Source organism: Cupressus sempervirens, chromosome 10 (genome assembly GCF_028749045.1).
Source record: "Cupressus sempervirens isolate cs-2001-9-10 chromosome 10, ASM2874904v1, whole genome shotgun sequence".
Lineage (NCBI taxonomy): Eukaryota > Viridiplantae > Streptophyta > Pinopsida > Cupressales > Cupressaceae > Cupressus > Cupressus sempervirens.
The window spans coordinates 735,300,115-735,321,886 of NC_143127.1; the positions used below are offsets into that span (position 1 = coordinate 735,300,115).

The window sequence follows — 21,772 nt, forward strand, 5'->3', positions numbered from 1 at the left end:
GTATAAATTGTGTCCTTCCTAGAGATGGATATTTGGTCAGACCTGAATATCTCTAGCACAGGAAGTTTTACTCCTTCAATATTCAACACGTGCCCTTGTACAATTTTTGTTCGTAGGATTCCCCTAGGCTGGGTATTTGTTTCAGAATTATCATGTCTCCATATTGCACTAAAAGTCTAAAGAAATAATCTTCTGTGGTTTGATGTATGAAAGATATAGGTTGGAAACTAAGCATCGAGCAGCCCTGAGTTAATATCTCTAGCATTGAAGGTCTACATATGCACGTAAGAGGAACACATAATGTGAAGAGGTTCTAAAGATATAGGTTTTGTTAAGAGATGTATCATGTGTCACAATCAGGATGCCTGGTTGGATTCCACAACAAGTAGATTGCTGTTGAAGCAGTGTCTCTTGGTATTAAGACAATTTATTTTGGAAATCAAAAGACAAGAATCTCTACTAGTTACAACATTTGAAGCTTGTAGCCAAAACTTGAGAACTTTGACAGAACTAAGATGAAGTTAGAGTGGTGTTCACAAGAAAACGAGCTGTCATGTGCAATTCAACTCTAGGCTACTTTCCAAAGATAACATGCGATTATTTGGGATGAAAGATTCATGTAGATTGAGGGGCCATCAATGGCCATGATAGCATTGAAATGTCTAGAGAATGAAGATGTGATGATATTTTTTATCGATGTAGGAGGAAGACGTGCTAGTATAGTAGGAACTCAACGAAAGCATGCCTTGTAGAATCCCCAACACAACCAGAGTTCTTAGAACTCTCCATACAAAGAGTAGGAAAATCTCTGTAAATAGACTCTGCTTGGTCCCCTACTTCCACTTTTTGCCTCAAAGTGACTTGGATTTTGGACAAGGATCCTAGTGGAATTGATGGCATAGCATGAATCATAAATTCATGAAAGAACTGAATGATTTTTGGAAGCATGTCGAAATCAAAAGCCGGAAGGTATTTCACTGGTTCACATAGAGGTTTACCTACATACTAGTTTGAGGGAGATTGGTGCCATATGGGTAGCATGTTTTGGATCTTGTTGATTGGAGTTTTGCGATCTTTATATTCCCCAGGCTGGTGATATTTTATACTGACAAAATACTTAAGATTCTAAATTGTAGTTGAATCAACAATACATATTACATGTCTATGTATCTTTTGCAACACTTAACACCATCTTAGTGTTTGTATCTGCCTTTATTGTCTATGATAGCTGAGACTCTTAGGAGATTGCAGAATTGATCAAATTTGAGCTTGCAAAATGAAACACATCATGAGGAAACAAGATCTCAAAGATAAAAGAGCTAACGGTGCTCAGATCATTGATCATAACTTACTGACATCGAGTAAATGAAGAGGTAGAGGAACTGGCTGCAATGGTTATTCTCTGAGGAGTTGTAGCAATCTTTCTAAGGAACTTGGGATTGAAGACAATGTAGTGTGGGAGTTTGAAGGAGTTTATGTTGTTTTGTTTCTGGATGGGTTGAGCTTTCTAACTCTACCAAGTTGTTGTAAAAAATTTAGGCCTTATTACATTCTTAAATCAAGATATCTTGCATGATTGGAACCTTTTGAGCAAGGTATGCTTCTGTGTCAAAGGGAGCAGCTAGAGGATCTACTTCATTTTATTGCCAAGGATCTTGGTCATATTGGTTCAAAGGGAGTGGACCATATTGAGATGGTTTCTCTAGCGATCAATTTGAGGACTATGATTCATGGGACAAAGTTCCATGTATGTAGGTTGAAAAGGCCTTTATGTGGACACTTGGGTCATGACATTTCTCGATAGATGGATAGTCGGTGAGCTTGGGATTCACCAAGAGTGATGCAATCTCCAACCTTGTCTTGATGACAGGTCAGAGTACATGGAGATCAAATATAATTGTACTAAAGGAATCCTACTAAGTTAAGGTACATTAGCACTAAAGAACAAATGATTGGTAGTCGCCAAGCCTCTTGCCAAAGTGAATTTTGTGCATTTTTGAAACAAGCTTAGAGCTGTGGAGAATGATGCCCTAATTGAGAGTGGGTCTCAACATCAATGATTTCCTGCCTGTCACGCGGGTGACCCAAGTTTGTTCCCCAACAACGGCGCCAAAAATGTAGAGTGGATATATCACAAAGATAGAGGTATTTTAATCACACAAAATAATCCAGTTAATACATATGAATTTAAACTTAGAACATACCACAATACCAGTAGGTAAGGAAATGATTTCTTTATTAATACCAAAAACCAACATGAGTACAATACGAATGTTCCAGACATTTATAGAAGGGTCAGTTAGTTGGAAACCGACGCATTTCCTCACCACCTAACTACCCAACCCGACTAGCTTTAACAAGTACTAACATAATAGTTACTTTATTTTGACTACATGCTTTAATTGATTTTCTCTAAGACAAAGAAATTTGAGGTGAAATCCCTTGTAGCATTTTTCTTCAAGACAGAGAAATTTTAGGTGTTAGCCCTTGTAATGTATTTTTCTTTTAGATGGAGAAATTTGAGGTGAAGGCCCTTCTAGCGTTTTACTTTCAAACGAAGAAATTTGAGGTGTTAACCTATGTAATGCATTCTTCTTTGTGAGAGAGAAGTTTGAGGTGAAAGCCCTTGTTCTACCCTCTAGGAGTAGCCATGGCGGACTTGCCTTTTGGGAGTATCCATGGTGGATTTGCCTTTTGGAAGTAGCCATGGTGGATGTCATGAGAGAGAATCCATGACTTTGCACTAGTTTTTGTTCACCCTCTGGGAGTAGCTATGGTGAATTCATGATGAGATGACAACATCATGTTAAGTGATTTCGTGATGGGTACTTGTGCAGTTGTTCTTTCCACCCTCTAGGAGTAGCTATATGTCATGTGAGACTCCATGACTTTAACACATTTATTCATCCTCTGGGGTTAGCCATGGTTAACACTCCCTAGCTAAGAGGGAGTGTTAATGTTATCGTAGCCATGGTCAAAATCCTTTAGGCCAACATATATTGCATAAAGGTTTTGATAAAATAATAACTGTGATATAATAGTTTTATTAATAATTATTGATAGTATAATAGTTATATTGATAATATAATTATATTATCTCAATAGATAATATAATTATATATTATACCTATTGAGATAATATAATATAATTATATTTTTTGTGATAATATAATATAATTATATTAATTGTGATAATATAATTATATATTAAGTATAAAATTAATTAGTATATAATTAATATATTAATTGAATATTAATATAATTATATTGGGCCACCTTGGAAGAGTGGCGACCCTTGGTAAAGGGGCATCACCAATAGATTTGAAGGAAGAGTAAATCTTCCTTCTTGAAAACAAAATAACACAAATAATTTGCATTCTTGAGAAGTAGTGCTTCAAGGAGACAATTGGGTATTGTGACTATTGTCTATGGTTGGGAGGAGAAATAATTATTTGGCTAAATGAGCATAGGAAAAAACAGCACTGCAAATGTCGAACTTGTGCAGTTCTTGTTTTCATGTTGTATGCACACTCCTTGGTGAAGTGTCCCATCAACTAGAAAATATCGTGAAAGACCTTCTTGGGGCTTGTTCCTTTTGTATGGCCTTCCTCGTTACAATCTATGCACCATAATTAGCCCTTGCTCTTGTTATCGCTCCCCTTGATGGCTTTAAATTCCTTTTCATACAATGCATATCTTTTTGGATTGCTTGCAGCTTATTGCTAGGCTCTTCATTACTGCTAAGTTGCTAACTCCATCTGAGGAATCATCATCATCTGTTGACTTGTCCTTCTTCTCTCTCGACATTTTACTTTTTCTTTCTATGTCCATTGTTGGGTTGTACACATCCTCGTATGATGTTGGAGGAACAATTTCCATTTTCCTTCTTAAGGAGGAATTCAAACCCTCCATGAACTAGTGCTTCTTGAAGCAGTGCCTACTAGTTGATTCTCCATCTTTTGAAGCAACTCCTTGAGTTGTTGGCTGTAAGTTCTTACGCTCTCATGGTTCCTTTTCTTTCTATTGTCAATGTTACTAAAATTTTGCACACGTGTAAAATTTAAGTATGAAGACAAAAAGTGCATAAATACTATCCATTTCATACAAGAATGTCCTTGTTTCATCAATAAAAAAGAAGAAGATACATTGATATTTGCAAATGATGAAATGAAATGTAGTGCTGAAAGTAAATCCTCTCACACAATTGACTGTGAGAGTAGCCCCTAAAGTTTTCTGATACACATTCTTACTCTATTAAAATGCATAGCATAAAAGAAAGAAACATAGAGTAAAGAGAGTCATAGGGCACTGATCATTGCCTGTAATGACTGTTTGTTGTGCATTGGTCCATTCTCGTCTATTCATTGCCCCGAATTGCATCTCCTTTGAACCTCCAAATTCTGCATTCACAGAGGAAAAAGTGTTAGATTCAATGGATCTAAGCAATGGCGAAACATCTCATTTCATACATAAAACATCTATGCTACTCTTATGCTCTACACTTTTAATAAAGCAAATACATCCACCAACAGAAGTCAAGGCAAACAATCAGATCCAAAAGGTTTTATTGCTAATATGTTTGCTTTCTGTGCAGAATCTTGTCTTTAATAGGTATGCAGATATAACCGTAGGCTCCCACGAGGGTTTTTGAGCCTGGCGTGCGTATTAGAAATAAGATCAAAGAGTTTATCAACAGATGAATGGAGGTGTTCATTAATGAGCTCTATATTTGCAATATTCAAATAACATTCATTACCATGACAATATCATTGTTTGCATTACTTTTGATTGTTAAACACAAAGATACTGAGAACAATGTAAAGCATGATAAATATGTGCACAATTACAAAGATCAAAGTGTGGTATAACTAAGTCACAAGAGTGTTGCAAAGTAACAGAGAATTGCATCAGTTAGTCACAATAAACAGTTACATAAGCTGTTATGAAAGAAAAGATATGTTAAGTGCTGCTACAGGAAGATAGTATTTAGCTACAGTAGAGAACAACAAATTTCATGAGCAGTAGTTTCAAATAAGCAAGCAATGCATACAATCATGACAACATGTACACTTCAAGAAGGTCATTATCATGGTTGTGATGCTCATATCTTATCATTTTCTGTGATGATCATGCATTCAAAGTTACAGATCTGAAAAATAAACTGAGGTATTTATTGTATGGTAATGTCATAACATGAAGGGTTTTTACTTTAATGTTGTGACCAGCTGTTTGTATGGAGATTCCGAAAATGCAAAAGAATGGAGGTAACTGTCTGAATCAGCAAGCATGAAGTATATGCATACATTTTCAAATAAAAGAGATCTAGGTAAGAATAAAAGCATAAATATTCAAGGAATGCTTTACATCTGAAAGTACCATAAGAGCAATCAGTCAAAACATGCTCAGAAAAAACGCAAATGAGAAGGGCAAGAAAGTGTTGCAGGATCCATTTTTTTCTACCTTCAAAACTCTCCTTATTTCCTCCAAGAAATGGTGGTCTAGCAAGGAAAGTAGCAGAAATATCAAGACATGACCAAACTATGCACTTAGAGCTTTTTTTTTGAGATCCAACAGCAAGCAGCAAAGCTGCCATAGATCTAAAAAATGCCCAGCTATCAAAAACGCCCAGCAAAAGAGCAAATCCGGCCATCAAAACTCCAAAAAAGCTTCAGCAAATCTTCAATAATGGTGCCATAAAATGCAGGTCTGCATTTTTGTAAGCTACAGCAGGAAAAAATTTGCCCAGATTTCTTCTTTTTGAGCCACAAAATGTCTGAAATATCAGCAAAAAAAGCCCAGCAATGTGATCTATGATCAAAACACACCCAGAAAAGAGCAGAAAGGCCAAGAAACACTCCAACAAGCTCCATTCTTCCAGCCAAAACCCTCTTCTTTTCTTCCCATGGCGGCAACTCAAGCTCAAGAGAAAAAGATAGAATGAAAGAATGAAATGTTTTAGGTTTTGAAGAAACCTAATATCTCTTCACTCTCCATGTGAATGAGAAAGAGAAAAAGCTTTGCTTTTAAAAAAAACAAAGTTTCATTTTATTTATTCTACTAAGTCCATGGGAGGCATTTATTTCTTTGCCTTAGCTTCTGTTAATGCATGTAGCTTCGGTTTGACATTACTGTGGTAAGCACATACGTATGTATATATGTACAATAGCACGATGCACACGCTGTTATACATATATGCATACGTACATGCTGTTGTATCTTCCACAGTCTAAAACCGATGAGATATATATATGTTCCGAGATCATTAAGGCATGATTGAGATTATTTTTGATTCCTTTGATGTTTAGATCATGATCGATTTATCCTTTTGTTGTGAGGTTTTCACACCATCGCCCCAAAATTTTTGGGGACCCCCTTTTTTCTAATCACCTTGGCAAATTTTTTGATTGTTCAACAATTTTGAGTTTTAAAAATTTTGAGCCTTGGACACTTTCAGGCCAGTGGGAGAAAGGTTAGATTTATTTTCACCCGGTTTCAACTTGACTTTCCAGAGCTATCAGTTTTGTCCTTAGGCCAAATAATTTTCTAATTTAATTTCAATTTGGCAGGATAAAGTTGTGAATTTTGTACTTAGACATTTTCTTTTGAAAATTTGGATAATTTTCAAAAGAGAAATTTTTTAGACTTAAGTTTTTGGAAAATCTCAAATTTTTCTTTGGTGAAAATTTTTAATTTTGTTGAAATGAGGAAAAGTGCAATTTGGTTCTAAATGCAATTTTAATTTTTTAATTTTTAGCTTGGCAAAATCGATTTGGTAGAAAATTGCAAAAATTGACTTTAATTGGATTAATTTGCCTTGAAAACTTTTAAGTTTTTAATGAATTTAGTAATTTAATATTGAAAAAATGGCTTTTGGTTAGCCAAAATCCAAATTTAATGACATATTAATTACTAAACTGTCATTAAATGGAAATATTTAACACCCTCAAGGCCATTTAATTTCGTTTTGCAATTGGAGCTAATTGGTAAATTTAATTACTAAACTGTCATTAAATGGAAATATTTAACACCCTCAAGGCCATTTAATTTCGTTTTGCAATTGGAGCTAATTGGTAAATTTAAAAGTGCAATTTTCTTTTGGCAAAATTAATTTTTTTGAGCTAAGTATTTAATTGTGGGCCTTAACTTGAATTTAATTTTTGTTTTTTGTTTTCTCCTAGACCATGTAGACCAGCTTTATGGAGAAAGAAAATTGGCTATAAAAGGAGTCTCCTCCCCATCTCATTTTCACAAATCATTTCTTCCTCTCCATGTGGGCGAATTTTGTGGAGGAGCAGATTTTTTTCAGACTTGGGCGAATTTTGTGGAGGAGCAGATTTTTTTCTAGATTTGGGCGGAATTTTGTGGGGGTGAATTTAGTGGAAGGCAGTTTTTTGCATGCTTGGGCAATTTTTTGCTTGCATTTCTCCATTTTCAGACCTTGGCGATTTTTTTTTGTGGGCAGAATTCTTGCAAATTTTGGTGATTTTCTCCTCCATTTGTGGGCTGCGATTTGTGCCCTAGGTAGTGTTTACCGTACAGGTAAAGAAAATGAGCACATACAAACAATAGAACACGAATAGCAGAATTATATTCCCAATAGTAGATGAATGATGCTTTACAATGATCCCAGACGGGATATAAATACTAGTGCCGAACCTTCCCGAAGGAGTCCGTCGGCCACAATTATTCTATCCGTTACAAACTATTTACCGCTGGACCATCGGCTACGGAATACTGAAACACCGCCGGACCGTCGGCTACAGAATACAGAAACACCGCCGGACCGTCGGCTACAGAATACCGAAACACCGCCGGACCGTTGGTTACAGAGTACAGAAACACCGCCGGTCCGTCGGCTACAGAATACAAAATACCGCCGAAACCATCCAGTCGGCTAATAGGTAGCATTTTGGGCAGATTTCAGACTCATGCATGGGCGAATTTGAGACAAAGGCAAAATTTTCTATTCTTGGCATTTTATTGAGGCAAATCTGATTCTGATTTTTGAGCAATTCATGGTGAAGGTCTGATTTTTTCCTACTTAGGACTGCATTTTCATACCAGATTTTGGCAATTTTGTTGGGAGAAGAGATACATATGAAAGTTTGATTTTTGCATAGAAGGCAAGTGTTGGATAGTTTTAGGAGTGTAAATTTATATTTGCAAAGGGATTTGAACTACTTGAAAGTCATATCCTAGGTTCCGAAAAGTCGCTGTAAGTTTATCGGTTAAGGTGAATTTTCATCATCTAGAGTTGCAAGGAGTGCTTAAGCTAACATCCATCTTTCGTTTTAGTCTAAGGATTGCTCCGCTTGGTTCTTCTTGCCTTTTGGTCCACCACTCTACCATCCCGTAATAGGGTGACAAGTATGGAGGATGATAGTGCAAGTAAGAATCCCAAGTGGGTGAACACTAAGAAAGACAAAGAGGATATGATACCCAATACTTCTCGAAAATGAAGAGAATAACTGACACCAATATCTGTATAGTGGACATGATACGGATGAGGAATAGACTGAAGGAAGGACAATTCCCCTTGGCAAAAAGGATTTACAAGAGTGAATTGTACACGCAGCGGCCTTTCCTCCCACATTGCCCTGTCCAGAATTGATTATGGAATGTGCATCCAAATTTGATCTAAACAGTAATTCCATCATTTTTGATGAAGGGAAGAGAGTGTTGGCCAGCATTGGCGAACAAGCGATTAAAGAAACATTTAGCATTCCCCAGTGCAAGGGCATGACAATTGTAATGATGGATCAAGCGACTAAGTCATTTCAAGATAACCAAGAGGCCTATTACACGCATCTAAAGCAAAATTGGATACGCGAAGGAAGAAAAGGAGTTAACAGATCATCAAGGCTTACAGTGGCACTTGATTTTGAGGATATTAGAGAAGAGGATGTTAATGAAACAGATTTTGGATTGAGATTGGATGAGTTGGGAAAGGTTGCCATTAGGAAAAAGCATCTGGACACCCTTTTCTCTCTCAGCGATTTTATTGGATTTGCGAAGGAATATGAGAAGGATCATGAAAGGATACTACAAGTAGTGAACAGCATGGCGAAATCAGCGAAACTCAAGGTGAAGCACACACCTTAGTTAACGAAAGGCTAGCTAAGTTCATTTCCTTAGCTAAGAAGAAGAAAGAAAAAGGAAGAGTTATATTAGAAGATCATTTGATGTAAGCCCAAGAGGCAAATTTCCCTGTCTTCTAGAATAGGACACGTGTCTATTTCTGATTGGCCACCATTTTGGTGCCTTCTCATTGGTTGCCACTTTTTGCACTTTTTTCATTGGTCCATTGATGAGGTGGCAGCTTCTCATTGGCTGATGGGGTGGCAACCCTAATTAGGGTTTTGAGGATCCAATTTGAATCGTTGATCTTGTTTTGATCTCTACCGTCCGTTGTATTTTTGGCCCCTATAAAAGGCCATTTGCTCTCATTTGTAAAGTGTTGGAGAAATTGTTGCGAAGATAATACCAAAATGCTCTTTTTTTCATTGTTGCGATTGGCATGTTGATCAAGAACATTGAGTATTATTGCATGTTTTCTACTTCCACTTAGTTAGATTTCCTTTCAAGTTGTTAAAGTTGGTTTCATTTCAAGTTGCTAAGTAGGAGTGAAGTAGATGGATAGTTGTATGGTAGTATTAGTAAATGTTTGATAGGGATCAATACTAGGCCACTAGCATCCTAGCGGCTGGTTGGGAAGCTTTGTGTGGTAAACTAGTTTATTTTTCCTTAGAATCATTGCATCTGTGGAAGTGAGGCCGCTGGTCAGTTCTCATTAGGTTCGATCCCCGTCCATTTGCTAACCTTCCATTCATAGGAGTAGGAGTAGAATAGTAAGTAGCTGGGTAGTCGAAGCTTAGAGAAGCAAGTTAGAGGAGTAAGTTAAGTATTAGAACACATCCATTCACCTTCCACAACCATCGCTTTCCCATCAACATCATCATTGGTAGACACATCCTCCATTACCACCACCATCAACATTATCTGCCTCCGCACATTTCATAAACCGAGTTCTCATCTCCATCATTCCACCAAAGTCCAAGTCATCCTCGAATGAATAGCGTAAGGCCGCCTACGTGATTACCAACAAATCACATCGATAAAATTGAGCAAGTATCCAACGGTGTAAGGAACATTGGAGCTATTGCTTATGTCTTCATGAGTAATAACTTTTCAAGAGAGGAGTTGCATGTTTGATATCCCATATTGAATATTCAAATCCTAATATGTTATGTAAGTGATACAAAACTTGCATCAACACCTTTATATTAGGCCGCATATGTAATGATTGGTTATACATTTAATCACTGTGTTTATGATAGTAACTAATCATGAGTATTAACAATGAACGGGTGTGAGAATGAATGTCTATGTCTCCAATTGGAGACATGGCCATTCATCCCCACACCCCTTCCGTTGATGTTTATACAATTTGCTCGATGTAATCTTGCTACCGAAATCTATTAATGCAAGCACTCCAAAAGGATCGAAGATAATTTTGAGTTTGATAATACTTCATTTCTGTTATTATTGCACTAATGTTTGCAGATTCTGGAAGTGATTCAAAACATTGGTGTTATTGTTTTTACCTGCAACAAAATTTTTGCAATCAATTAAATCTGGTAATAAACTTTACATGGTATCAGAGCTTGCTTAAGGAAAGATCACACTAAGTTTTTAAGGATAAGATTTTACTTCAAATAACAGTCCTCCCTCTCTCCACAAAGATGACAAACACAATGAGATTCGAACATCATCTTGGAAGTGCTGATAACTTCAAATCTTGGAAACTTCAACTAAGGATGTTGAAAGAAAACAAATTGGAATATTTGCAAGAGAGTACAAAGAGGAACCTAAAGATGATCTTGAGAAATTAGAATGGATTGAGAAAAATGAAAAGGCTATGAAGATAATTGTGGATGCTATTCGAGACCACATAGTACCTATTGTGGCAAAACATACCACAACATGTCATATGTTCGAGCTCTTGAAAATGCATTTATAATCAATAATACAGGCAGAAAACTTGCTCTTAAAAGGCAGATGAATAATGTAAGCATGAATAAAGGAGAAACCATAAATGCTTTCTTTATGAGAATCACAGATTTGAGAGATCAATTATGTGCACTTGGCTATGAGATTGAAAATCAAAAATTATCCTTAACAGCATTAGGAGGACTTCCAAACTCTTGGGAATCCTTTGTACAAGGTACAAGTGCTAGGTCTAAAATCCCCAAACTAGATTTTTTAAGATCTGATTGTCTTCAACAAGAATCAAGATTAATGATTAAGGGAAAACCCAAAACCCTAGATGAAGATGTTCAAGTTCTTAATACAAATGCTCATAAGAAGGGAAAGAAGAAAAACAACAAAAGGAAAAGAAATTTTCATGGAAAAGGACAATCCAAACAGAAGAAAGACTTGTCCAAAATCCAATGCTTCAAATGTGATCTATATGGACATTATGCCATCAATTGCTCGATAGATCTAAACCTCAAGCATCTTTTGCAAAATCTGAGAAGTCAAATGAAAGCAATAAATATGAGAAATATGCCTTCTATTCAGCATTATCCAGCCAGATATCAACGAAAAGGAATACATGGATAGTTGACAGTGGGGCTTCTAGACACATCACTGGATATCAGGATAACCTAGAAAGTATGCAAATAGAAACAGATGAAGAAGTTACAATTGGTGATGATTTTGCACACTTCGTAAAAGGAATTGGGACCTGCACCATAAAATTGAAATCTGGAAATTCTATTCAACTTTCTGGAGCTCTTTATGTACCAGGTATTAGGAGGAATCTAATATCTATATCCGCACTTGAAGATGATGGTTTTAGAATTGCATTCATGAGAGGGAAAGTACTAGCATGGCCTAAAAATTCAACCATTAAAAGGGCTCTAACAATAGGAGTAAGACAAGGACTTTTATATGAGCTATGTGCTAAGACAAACCTTGCACTTGTACATGAGACCTCAAATTCCAGTGAAATATGGCATAGAAGTCTAGGTCATATCAACTTCCGTGCCCTAACATCAATAGAGAAGGCAATAACTAGAATGCCCAAGTTAAACCATATTCACAATGAATCACGTAAAGATTGTGCCTTAGGGAAAAACACTAAAAAGCCATTTTCTCATAGTTTGAGCAAAACTAAAGAATTGTTGGAACTAGTACATTCTGATCTATGTGGGCCCATGTCTATACCTTCTATAGGAGGATTCTTGTACTATTCGATATTTGTTGATGATTTTTCAAGGAAGACATGGATATACTTCCTTTAATGCAAAGAATCTGAAGAGATTCTCTCTAAGTTTAAAGAATTCAAAACTATCACTGAGAACTCCTCCGGTAAGAACATTAAAGTTCTGAGAACAGATAATGGGAAGGAGTATACTTCTGAAATATTTAAAGAGTTCTGCAAACTCATTGGAATTAAGAGGGAGTTCATAGTCCCTTGCAATCCTTAACAAAATGGGATTGCTGAAAGGAAGAACAAAACTATTGTAGAAGGTGCTCAGGCTATGATTTTTTATCAAACTCTGAGTATCCTTCTGGGCTGAAGCATCCAACACAATAGTCTATATTTAGAATAGATGTCCTCACTCACATTTGGACAATAAGACTCCTGAAGAAGCATTTTTTGGAAAGAAACCTGACATCTGTCACCTAAGGATATTTGGATGTCCTGTGTATGTTCGTGCCCCTAAGGAGAAGAGGACTAAGTTAGAACCTTCTGGAAGAAAGGGTACTCTCATTGGTTTTAGTGAAACAGTAAAAGGATACAGAGTCTACATACCTGGACAAAAGCAAATAGAACTAAGCAGAGATGTCATCTTTGAGAAGGACATTGCTTTTAGAAGAGCCAAAACCTTCGATGAATTAGATACATTTGATGTATCTCCAGAAGAGACTCTTGCTCCTGAGATTCCGAGGGAGTTCCGTGAAGAGACTTCAAGTGAAACTAAAATCCTTCTAGAGACTCAAGAAGAGAGTCTTGATCACTCTAAAACGCCACTTTGGGAATGAAAAATAACACAGAAAGGAGATGGATTCATAGCCCCTTCAGAAACCTTCCAAGAAAGCAAGAGACCTACAATATTGACATAGAATGCTTTCTTGTGTGAAAACTCAAATCCTAAACCTTCTAGTACTTCTGAAGCACTTAAACATCAAGCTTGGAAAGATGCCATGGTGGAAGAATGCTAGTCTATACTAAAAAATGATGTTTGAGACATAGTTCCAAGACCTAAGGAAAAATCTGTTGTGACTTCAAAATGGCTCTTCAAAGTTAACTATGCTGTAGATGGCAGCATTGAAAAACATAAAGCTCATTTTGTGGCTAGAGGTTTTTCTCAAAAGGAAGGAATTGACTTTGAAAAAACTTCTGCACTAGTTGCCAGGTGCACTTCTGTTAGAGCTGTAATAGCCATCGTAGCAGCCAAAGGTTGGAAAATCCATCAAATGGATGTAAAAACTGCTTTTCTTAATGGAAAAATAGAGGAAGAAGTATACTTGGAAGAACCAGAAGGGTTTGTAACACATGATGCTGCCTCTCATGTTTGTAAATTGCAGAGGGCTCTATATGGACTCAAATGGGCTCCTCGGACTTGGTATGAAAGGATTGACAAATACCTTTTAAGTCTTGGATTCACCAAGAACGTAGCTGATCCAAAGCTCTACTTCAAGGTAACTAAAGGTGATATGCTAATTCTAATTCATTATGTTGATGATCTTTTGATTATAGGGGAAGAACATCTCATTAATTAGTGTAAGAAAGATTTGGCCTTTGAATTCGAAATGAAGGATTTAGGAATTCTTCATTACTTTCTTGGTTTAGAAGTGCGTCAGAAGTCTGGTAATATCTTTCTACATCAAAAGAAGTATACTACTGATATTGTTAGTGTAAATAATTATTATTTACATTTTACTTAAGTTTACTTAGGTTAAATGCATTATTTTATTATTTATTAGGTTAGACACCTAGGAATATGCGTACTCATATGAGTTGTCATGTTGACAACACAAGAGTTAGCAACTCAAATTTAACACATGGTGTCTACAACACTGGAGTTTGCATAATTAATTGAGTTGTCATGTAGATAACACAATTATTCGGACTCTAATTAAGTACATGGTGTTTATAACATAATTTTACGTGACACACCTATGTAGGCTTATCCTCTCATCATCACACTAACTCCTGTGCTCAATGGAGGATAATCCACTCTTAGTGGACATGTGCTTAGTTGTGAGGCTTATTATATTGCTAACTCCTAGACATTCTAGAAGCATTCTAGAGGCCTTTATATGCAGGCACTCCTAGTGTACTTGTACATTATTTATTCTCATATTGTTATTATGATCATACATCGTTTGGTCCATATTGTGCTTGTTCTTGAGCTTCTTGATATTGGCATCATTTTTCCCTTAGACAAATTCTTACATGGTATTAGAGACATAGGAGGGTCATTTTATAGCCATTGGAGATCATTTTTGCTTCACCTCTCTAAGGGCCACCGATTTAGATCCGACAAATCTGCAGTCATTAGCAACGTCTAGAGCCAAAACGGACCTCAACATTGCGTCTGGAGTGTCGATTTGGTGAATTTTGACTATAAATTTGTCTATATTGGACAATAGTGAAAATTGAGGCAAATTTTTTTTGCAAACCGAAACTCGAAGGCCCAATTTGCAAATTTGGTGTGATCATTTGTAGATCTATATAATTTATTTTTTCAGATCTGTATTTATTTTCTCTGCAATTTTCGTCAGGAATTTTCTGCAATTTTTCGGAATATTTTTTCGAATTCTTTTTAAGCCTATTAGGCTTGTAGAGAATTTTTTTTTTGCAAGAACTGGGTGGTCAAATCCTGGCCCCCGTTGTAGAATATTCTCTGAAATTCTGGCATATTCCATTACAAGTTGAATCACATTATATCGACGGTTTAATCCATTTTTCTGGGCGCATTCAACACATAACCGCCAACCCCAAATTCCAATGATTGCACACATAACCCGACCAAGCCAACAAATCTCGGCAGCTCACACATTTGTCTTAGATACCGATGGTTTGTGTTTTTATACACATAAACATCGCTCGCACAACGGATGTGGGATTAAAATTCCACACCCACTGGCCGACGTCCATCCTCCCCGCTGATGGCATTTTTAAATTCGGTCACCGTTGTGGCACGAATACTCAAGTAACCCCACTGCCCCCCAATGTCGTTAAACTCACCACCGGCTAGAACACACTTGTCGGCAGAAATCTTTCGGCCATCGGCGCACATGTGGCCACGATAGGCCAAGTTACGCCCCAGTCCGCCACGTGGATCCCTGCACCTAACAACACAACACCTATGTGTCTGCCACCCCAGTAGTCTGCCAGCTCATGAGTATGACTAACACGTCCTCAGATCCGTCCCATTTAGCATACATGCGGATCCACGTCAGTTCGTACCTGCTAAGTTAGCTGCTAACATTATCAATTCCGTACAGTACGATATTGCCATGTCGCCTAGGGAGGCCTTTTTTCGCTGATGTTAGCCGGTCACTATCTTAAATTTGAAGGTTGTTTGACCGTCATCAGTAGGCCAGATTACACTACCGCGACGACCGTTTGGATGTCAAATTTAACCTTGCAATTTGCCGATCAGACCCCTAACTATATTCAGTCTTGATTTGATAGTCTGACTTCAGGAGGCCATATCTCAGTCATCCGAACTCCAAATCAAGTGCAATTTTTTATTGATTTTAGCCAGAATTTTCTAAATTTTTCAGTGGTGCTCTTATTTTCTAGTTTTGGTGCATGGATTTGTCATAAATTGTAATTTTTGGTGATTGCACTTGTCTAATCATGCATTTTGCAACTTCGTTTGCTTCGTATGGGCTCATCTGGACACAATCAGGTTCTGTTTTTTTCGAAAGTGCATATTTTTTAGTCTACTTTCCAGATCTACAATAAGATTATAGGTTTGTGTGGACAAAAATACCACTTTCAGAAATAGGTCCTATTTTGCATTGTATTGCTTAGATCAAACTTCAAAATTGTTGTATTTTTGAGCTAAATTGCTAAGTTCCAGATTTGAACTCCAAGAGGAGGTTGTAAACAACAAAATCAGAAGTCCACAAAGGCCTAAATTGGCAAGTGGCCTATTGTAATCGCACTGAGTATAAAGTGCCAACTCATACATTAGGGAGGGTTGATTGATTATATTTTGCATTTTGGAGGGTGCATACATTATTTAATGTCATGGAGTTCTTTCGCTGCTAAGTTAGCTGCTAACATTATACATTCCGTACAGTAGGGTATTGCCACGTCACCTAGGGAGGCCTTTTTTCGCTGATGTTAGCTGGTCACTATCTTAAATTTGACGGCCATTTGACTGTTATCAGTAGGCCAGATTGCACTGCTGTGACGGCTGTTTGGATGTCAAATTTAACCTCGTAGTTTGCTGATCAGACCCCTCACCATATTCACTTTTGATTTGACGGTCTGACTTTAGGAGGCCATATCTCAGTCATCCAGACTCCAAATCATGTGCAATTTTGTTTTGATTTTAGCTAGAATTTTCTAAATTTTTCCATGGTGCTCTTATTTTCTGGTTTTGGTGCATGGAATTGTCATAAATTTTAATTTTTGGTGACTGCACCTGTCCAATCATGCATTTTGCAACTTCGTTTGTTTCGTACGGGCTCATCTGGACACATAATCAAGTTCTGTTTTTTTTCGAAAGTGCATATTTTTTCGTCTACATTCCAGATCTACAATAAGATTATAGGCTTGTGTGAACAAAAATACCACTTTCAAAAATAGGTCCTATTTTGCATTGTATTGCTTAGATCAAACTTCAAAATTGTTATATCTTTGAGCTAAATTGCTAAGTTCCAGATTTGAACTCCAAGAGGAGGTTGTAAATAGCAAAATCAGAAGTCCACGAAGGCCTAAATTGGCAAGTGGCCTATTGTAACCGCACTGAGTATAAAGTGGCAAATCATATATTAGGGGGGGTTGATTCATTATTTTTTGCATTTTGGGGGGTGCATACATTATTTGATGTCATGGAATTTTTTCGCTGCTAAGTTAGCTGCTAACATCATCAATTTCGTATAGTATGGTATTGCCACGTCACCCAGGGAGGCCTTTTTTTGCTGATGTTAGCCGGTCACTATCTTAAATTTGAAAGCTGTTTGATCGTCATCAATAGGCCAGATTCCACTGTCGTGACGGCCGTTTGGATGTCAAATTTAACCTCTCAGTTTGCTGATCATACCTCTCACCATATTCAGTCTTGATTTGACAGTCTGACTTCAGGAGGCCATATCTCAGTCATCCAGACTCCAAATCATGTGCAATTTTGTTTTCATTTTAGCTAGAATTTTCTAAATTTTTCAGTGGTTCTTTTATTTTCTGATTTTGGTGCACGGATTTGTCATAAATTTTAGTTTTTGGTGACTGCACCTATCCAATCATACATTTATCAACTTCATTTGCTCCGTACAGGCTCATCTGGACACATAATCAGGTTCTGTTTTTTTGGAAAGTGCATATTTTTTCGTCTACTTTCCATATCTGCACTAAGATTATAGGCTTGTGTGGACAAAAATACCACTTTCAGAAATAGATCCTATTTTGCATTGTATTGCTTAGATCAAACTTCAAAATTGTTGCATCTTTGAGCTAAATTGCTAAGTTCTAGATTTGAACTCCAAGAGGAGGTTGTAAAAAGCAAAATCAGAAGTCCACGAAGGCCTAAATTGGCAAGTGGCCTATTGTAATCGTACTGAGTATAAAGTGCCAAATCATACATTAGGGGGGGTTGATTGATTATTTTTTGCATTTTGGGGGGTGCATACATTATTTGATGTCATGGAGTTCTTTCGTTGCTAAGTTAGTTGCTAACATCATCAATTCCGTACAGTAGGGTATTGCCACGTCACCCAGGGAGGACTTTTTTCGTTGATGTTAGTCGGTCACTATCTTAAATTTGACGGCCATTTGACCATCATTAGTAGGCCAGATTGGATGTCAAATTTAACCTCGTAGTTTGCTGATCAGACCCCTAACCATATTCAATTTTGATTTGACAGTTTGACTTTAGGAGGCCATATCTCAGTCATCTGGACTCCAAATCATATGCAATTTTGTTTTGATTTTAGATAGAAGTTTTGAAATTTTTGAGTGGTGCTCTTATTTTCTGGTTTTGGTGCACGTATTTGTCATAAATTTTAGTTTTTGGTGACTGCACCTGTCCAATCATGTATTTTACAACTTGGTTTGCTCCGTATGGGCTCATCTGGACACATAATCAGGTTCTATTTTTTTCGAAAGTGCATATTTTTTTGTGTACTTTCCAGATATATAATAAGATTATAGGCTTGTGTGGACAAAAATACAACTTTTAGAAATAGGTCTTATTTTGCATTGTATTGCTTAGATCAAACTTCAAAATTGTTGTATCTTTGAGTTAAATTGCTAAGTTCCAGATTTGAATTCCAAGAGGAGATTGTAAACAACAAAATCAGAAGTCCACGAAGACCTAAATTGGCAAGTGGCCTATTGTAATCGCACTGAGTATAAAGTCCCAAATCATACAGTAGGGGGGGTTGATTGATTATTTTTTGCATTTTGGGGGGTGCATACATTACTTGATCTCATGGAGTTTTTTTGTTGCTGAGTTAGCTGCTAACATTATCAATTCCCTACAATAGGGTATTGCCACGTGACCAAGGGAGGCCTTTTTTCGCTGATGTCAGTAGGTCACTATCTTAAATTTGACGACCGTTTGACCGTCATCAGTAGGCCAGATTGCACTGCCTCAATGGCCATTTGGATGTCAAATTTAACCTTAGTTTGCTGATCAGACCCCTCGCCATATTCAGTCCTGATTTCTTAGTTTGATTTTAGGAGGCCATATCTCAGTTATCCGGACTCTAAATCATGTGCAATTTTGTTTTGATTTTAGCTAGAATTTTCTAAATTTTTTAGTGGTACTCTTATTTTATGGTTTTGGTGCATGGATTTGTCATACATTTTAGTTGTTTGTGACTGCACCTGTCCAATCATGCACTTTGCAACTTTGTTTTCTTCGTACGGGCTCATTTGGAGACATAATCAGGTTCTGTTTTTTTCGAAAGTGCATACTTTTTTGTCTACTTTCCAGATCTACAATAAGATTATAAGCTTGTGTGGACAAAAATACCACTTTCAGAAATAGGTTCTATTTTGCATTGTATTGATTAGATTAAACTTCAAAATTGTTGTATCTTTGAGCTAAATTGCTAGGTTCCAGATTTGAACTCCAAGAGGAGGTTGTAAACAGCAAAATTAGAAGTCCACGAAGGTCTAAATTGGCAAGTGGCCTATTGTAATCGTACTAAGTATAAAGTGCCAAATCATACATTAGGGGGGGATTGATTGATTATTTTTTGCATTTTGGGGGGTGCATACATTATTTGATCTCATGGAGTTTTTTCGCTGCTAAGTTAGCTGCTAACATCATCAATTCTGTACAGTATGATATTGCCATGTCACCCAGGGAGGCCTTTTTCCGCTGAAGTTAGCATGTCACTATCTTAAATTTGACGGTCGTTTGACCGCCATCAGTATGCCATATTGCACTGCCGCAACGGCCATTTGGATGTCAAATTTAACTTCATAGTTTGCTGATTAGACCCCTCACCATATTCAGTCTTGATTTGTTAGTTTAACTTTAGTAGGCCATATCTCAGTCATCCGGACTCCAAATCATGTGCAATTTTGTTTTTGTTTTAGCTAGAATTTTAAATTTTTTTCAGTGGTGCTATTATTTTATGGTTTTGATGCACGGATTTGTCATAAATGTTAGTTTTTGGTGACTGGACCTGTCCAATCATGCATTTTGCAATTTTGTTTGCTTCGTACAGGCTCATCTGGACACATAATCAGGTTCTGTTTTTTTCGAAAGTGCATATTTTTTCATCTACTTTCCAGATCTACAATAAGATTATAAGCTTGTGTGGACAAAAATACCACTTTCAGAAATAGGTCCTATTTTGCATTGTATTACTTAGATCAAACTTCAAAATTGTTGTATCTTTGAGCTAAATTGCTAAGTTCCAGATTTGAATTCCAAGAGGAGGTTGTAAACAACTAAATCAGAAGTCCACGAAGGCCTAAATTGGCAAGTGGCCTATTGTAATCGCACTGAGTATAAAGTGCCAAATTATACATTAGGGGGGGGTTGATTGATTATTTTTTGCATTTTGGGGGGTGCATACATTATTTGATGTCATGGAGTTTTTTCATTGCTAAGTTAGTTGCTAACATCATCAATTCCGCACAGTACGGTATTGCCACATGACCCAGGGAGGCTTTTTTTTGCTGATGTTAGCCGATCACTATCTTAAATTTGATGGCCGTTTGACCGTCATCAGTAGGCCAGACTGTACTGCCGCGACGACTGTTTGGATGTCAAATTTAACCTTGTAGTTTGTTGATCAGAGCCCTCACCATATTCAGTCTTGATTTGACAACCTGACTTCAAGAGGCCATATCTCAGTTATCCGGACTCCAAATCATGTGCAATTTTGTTTTGATATGAGCTAGAATTTTCTAAATTTTTCAGTGGTGCTCTTATTTTCTAGTTTTGGTGCATGGATTTGTCATAAATTTAAGTTTTTGGTAACTGCACCTATCCAATCATGCATTTTGCAACTTCGTTTGCTCCGTACGGGCTCATCTAGACACATAATCAGGGTCTTTTTTTTGAAAGTGCATATTTTTTCGTCTACTTTCTAGATCAACAATAAGATTATAGGCTTGTGTGGACAAAAATACCACTTTCAGAAATAAGTCCTATTTTCCATTGTATTGCTTACATCAAACTTCAAAATGCTTGTATCTTTTAGCTAAATTGCTAAGTTCCAGATTTGAACTCCAAGAGGAGGTTGGAAACAACAAAATTGGAAGTCTACGAAGGCCTAAATTAGCAAGTGGCCTATTGTAATTGCATTGAGTATAAAGTGCCAAATCATACATTGGGGGGGTTGATTGATTATTTTTTGCACTTTGTGGGGTGCATACATTATTTGATCTCATGGAGTTTTTTCTCTGCTAAGTTCGCTGCTAACATCATAAATTCCGTACAGTAGGGTATTTCCACGTCACCTTGGGAGGCCTTTTTTCGTTGATGTTAGCTGGACACTATCTTAAATTTGTTGGCTGTTTGACCGTCATCAGTAGGCTAGATTGCACTGCTCCGACGACCGTTTGGATGTCAAATTTAACATCTTAGTATGCTGATTAGACCCCTCACCATATTCAATCTTGATTTGACAGTCTGACTTTAGGATGCCATATCTCAGTCCTCCGAACTCCAAATAATGTGCAATTGTTTTTTGATTTTAGCTAGAATTTTCTAAATTTTTCAGCGGTGCTCTTATTTTTTGGTTTTGGTGCACTGATTTGTCGTAAGTTTTAGTTTTTAATGACTGCACTTGTCCAATTATGCACTGTGCAACTTTGTTTGCTTCGTATGGGCTCATCTGGACACATAATCATGTTTTGTTTTTTTTCGAAAGTGCATATTTTTTCGTCTACTTTCTAGATCTACAATAAGATTATAGGTTTGTGTGGACAAAAATACCACTTTCAGAAATAGGTCCTATTTTGCATTGTATTGCTTAAGATCAAACTTCAAAATTGTTTTATCTTTGAGCTAAATTGCTAGGTTCTAGATTTGAACTCCAAGATGAGGTTGTAAACAGC

The 21,772-nt window shown here is 36.9% G+C and overlaps 2 protein-coding genes across 2 annotated transcripts in view; one reads left to right on the top strand and one right to left on the bottom strand.

The window, feature by feature from the left end:
- The window catches only part of LOC149535953 (uncharacterized), a 216,343-nt gene that overhangs the window by 24,247 nt on the left and 170,324 nt on the right, over positions 1–21,772 (top strand). The window lies entirely within an intron of this gene.
- LOC149535955 (uncharacterized) lies at positions 4,187–5,889 on the bottom strand. Its single transcript, XM_089807723.1, has 2 exons — positions 5,461–5,889; positions 4,187–4,400 (listed from the first exon to the last, which is right to left on the bottom strand). The coding sequence occupies exons 1-2, from the start codon at positions 5,648–5,650 to the stop codon at positions 4,255–4,257; spliced, it is 336 nt and encodes a 111-aa protein (XP_089663849.1). The 5' UTR covers positions 5,651–5,889; the 3' UTR covers positions 4,187–4,254.

Excerpts from the sequence above, each read along its gene's own strand:
- LOC149535955 (XM_089807723.1), bottom strand. The coding sequence starts at position 5,650 with ATGGCCGGATTTGCTCTTTTGCTGGGCGTTTTTGATAGCTGGGCATTT. Across the intron at positions 4,401-5,460 it reads AAATAAGGAGAGTTTTGAAG|AATTTGGAGGTTCAAAGGAG; the intron begins GTAGAAAAAAAT and ends CTGTGAATGCAG.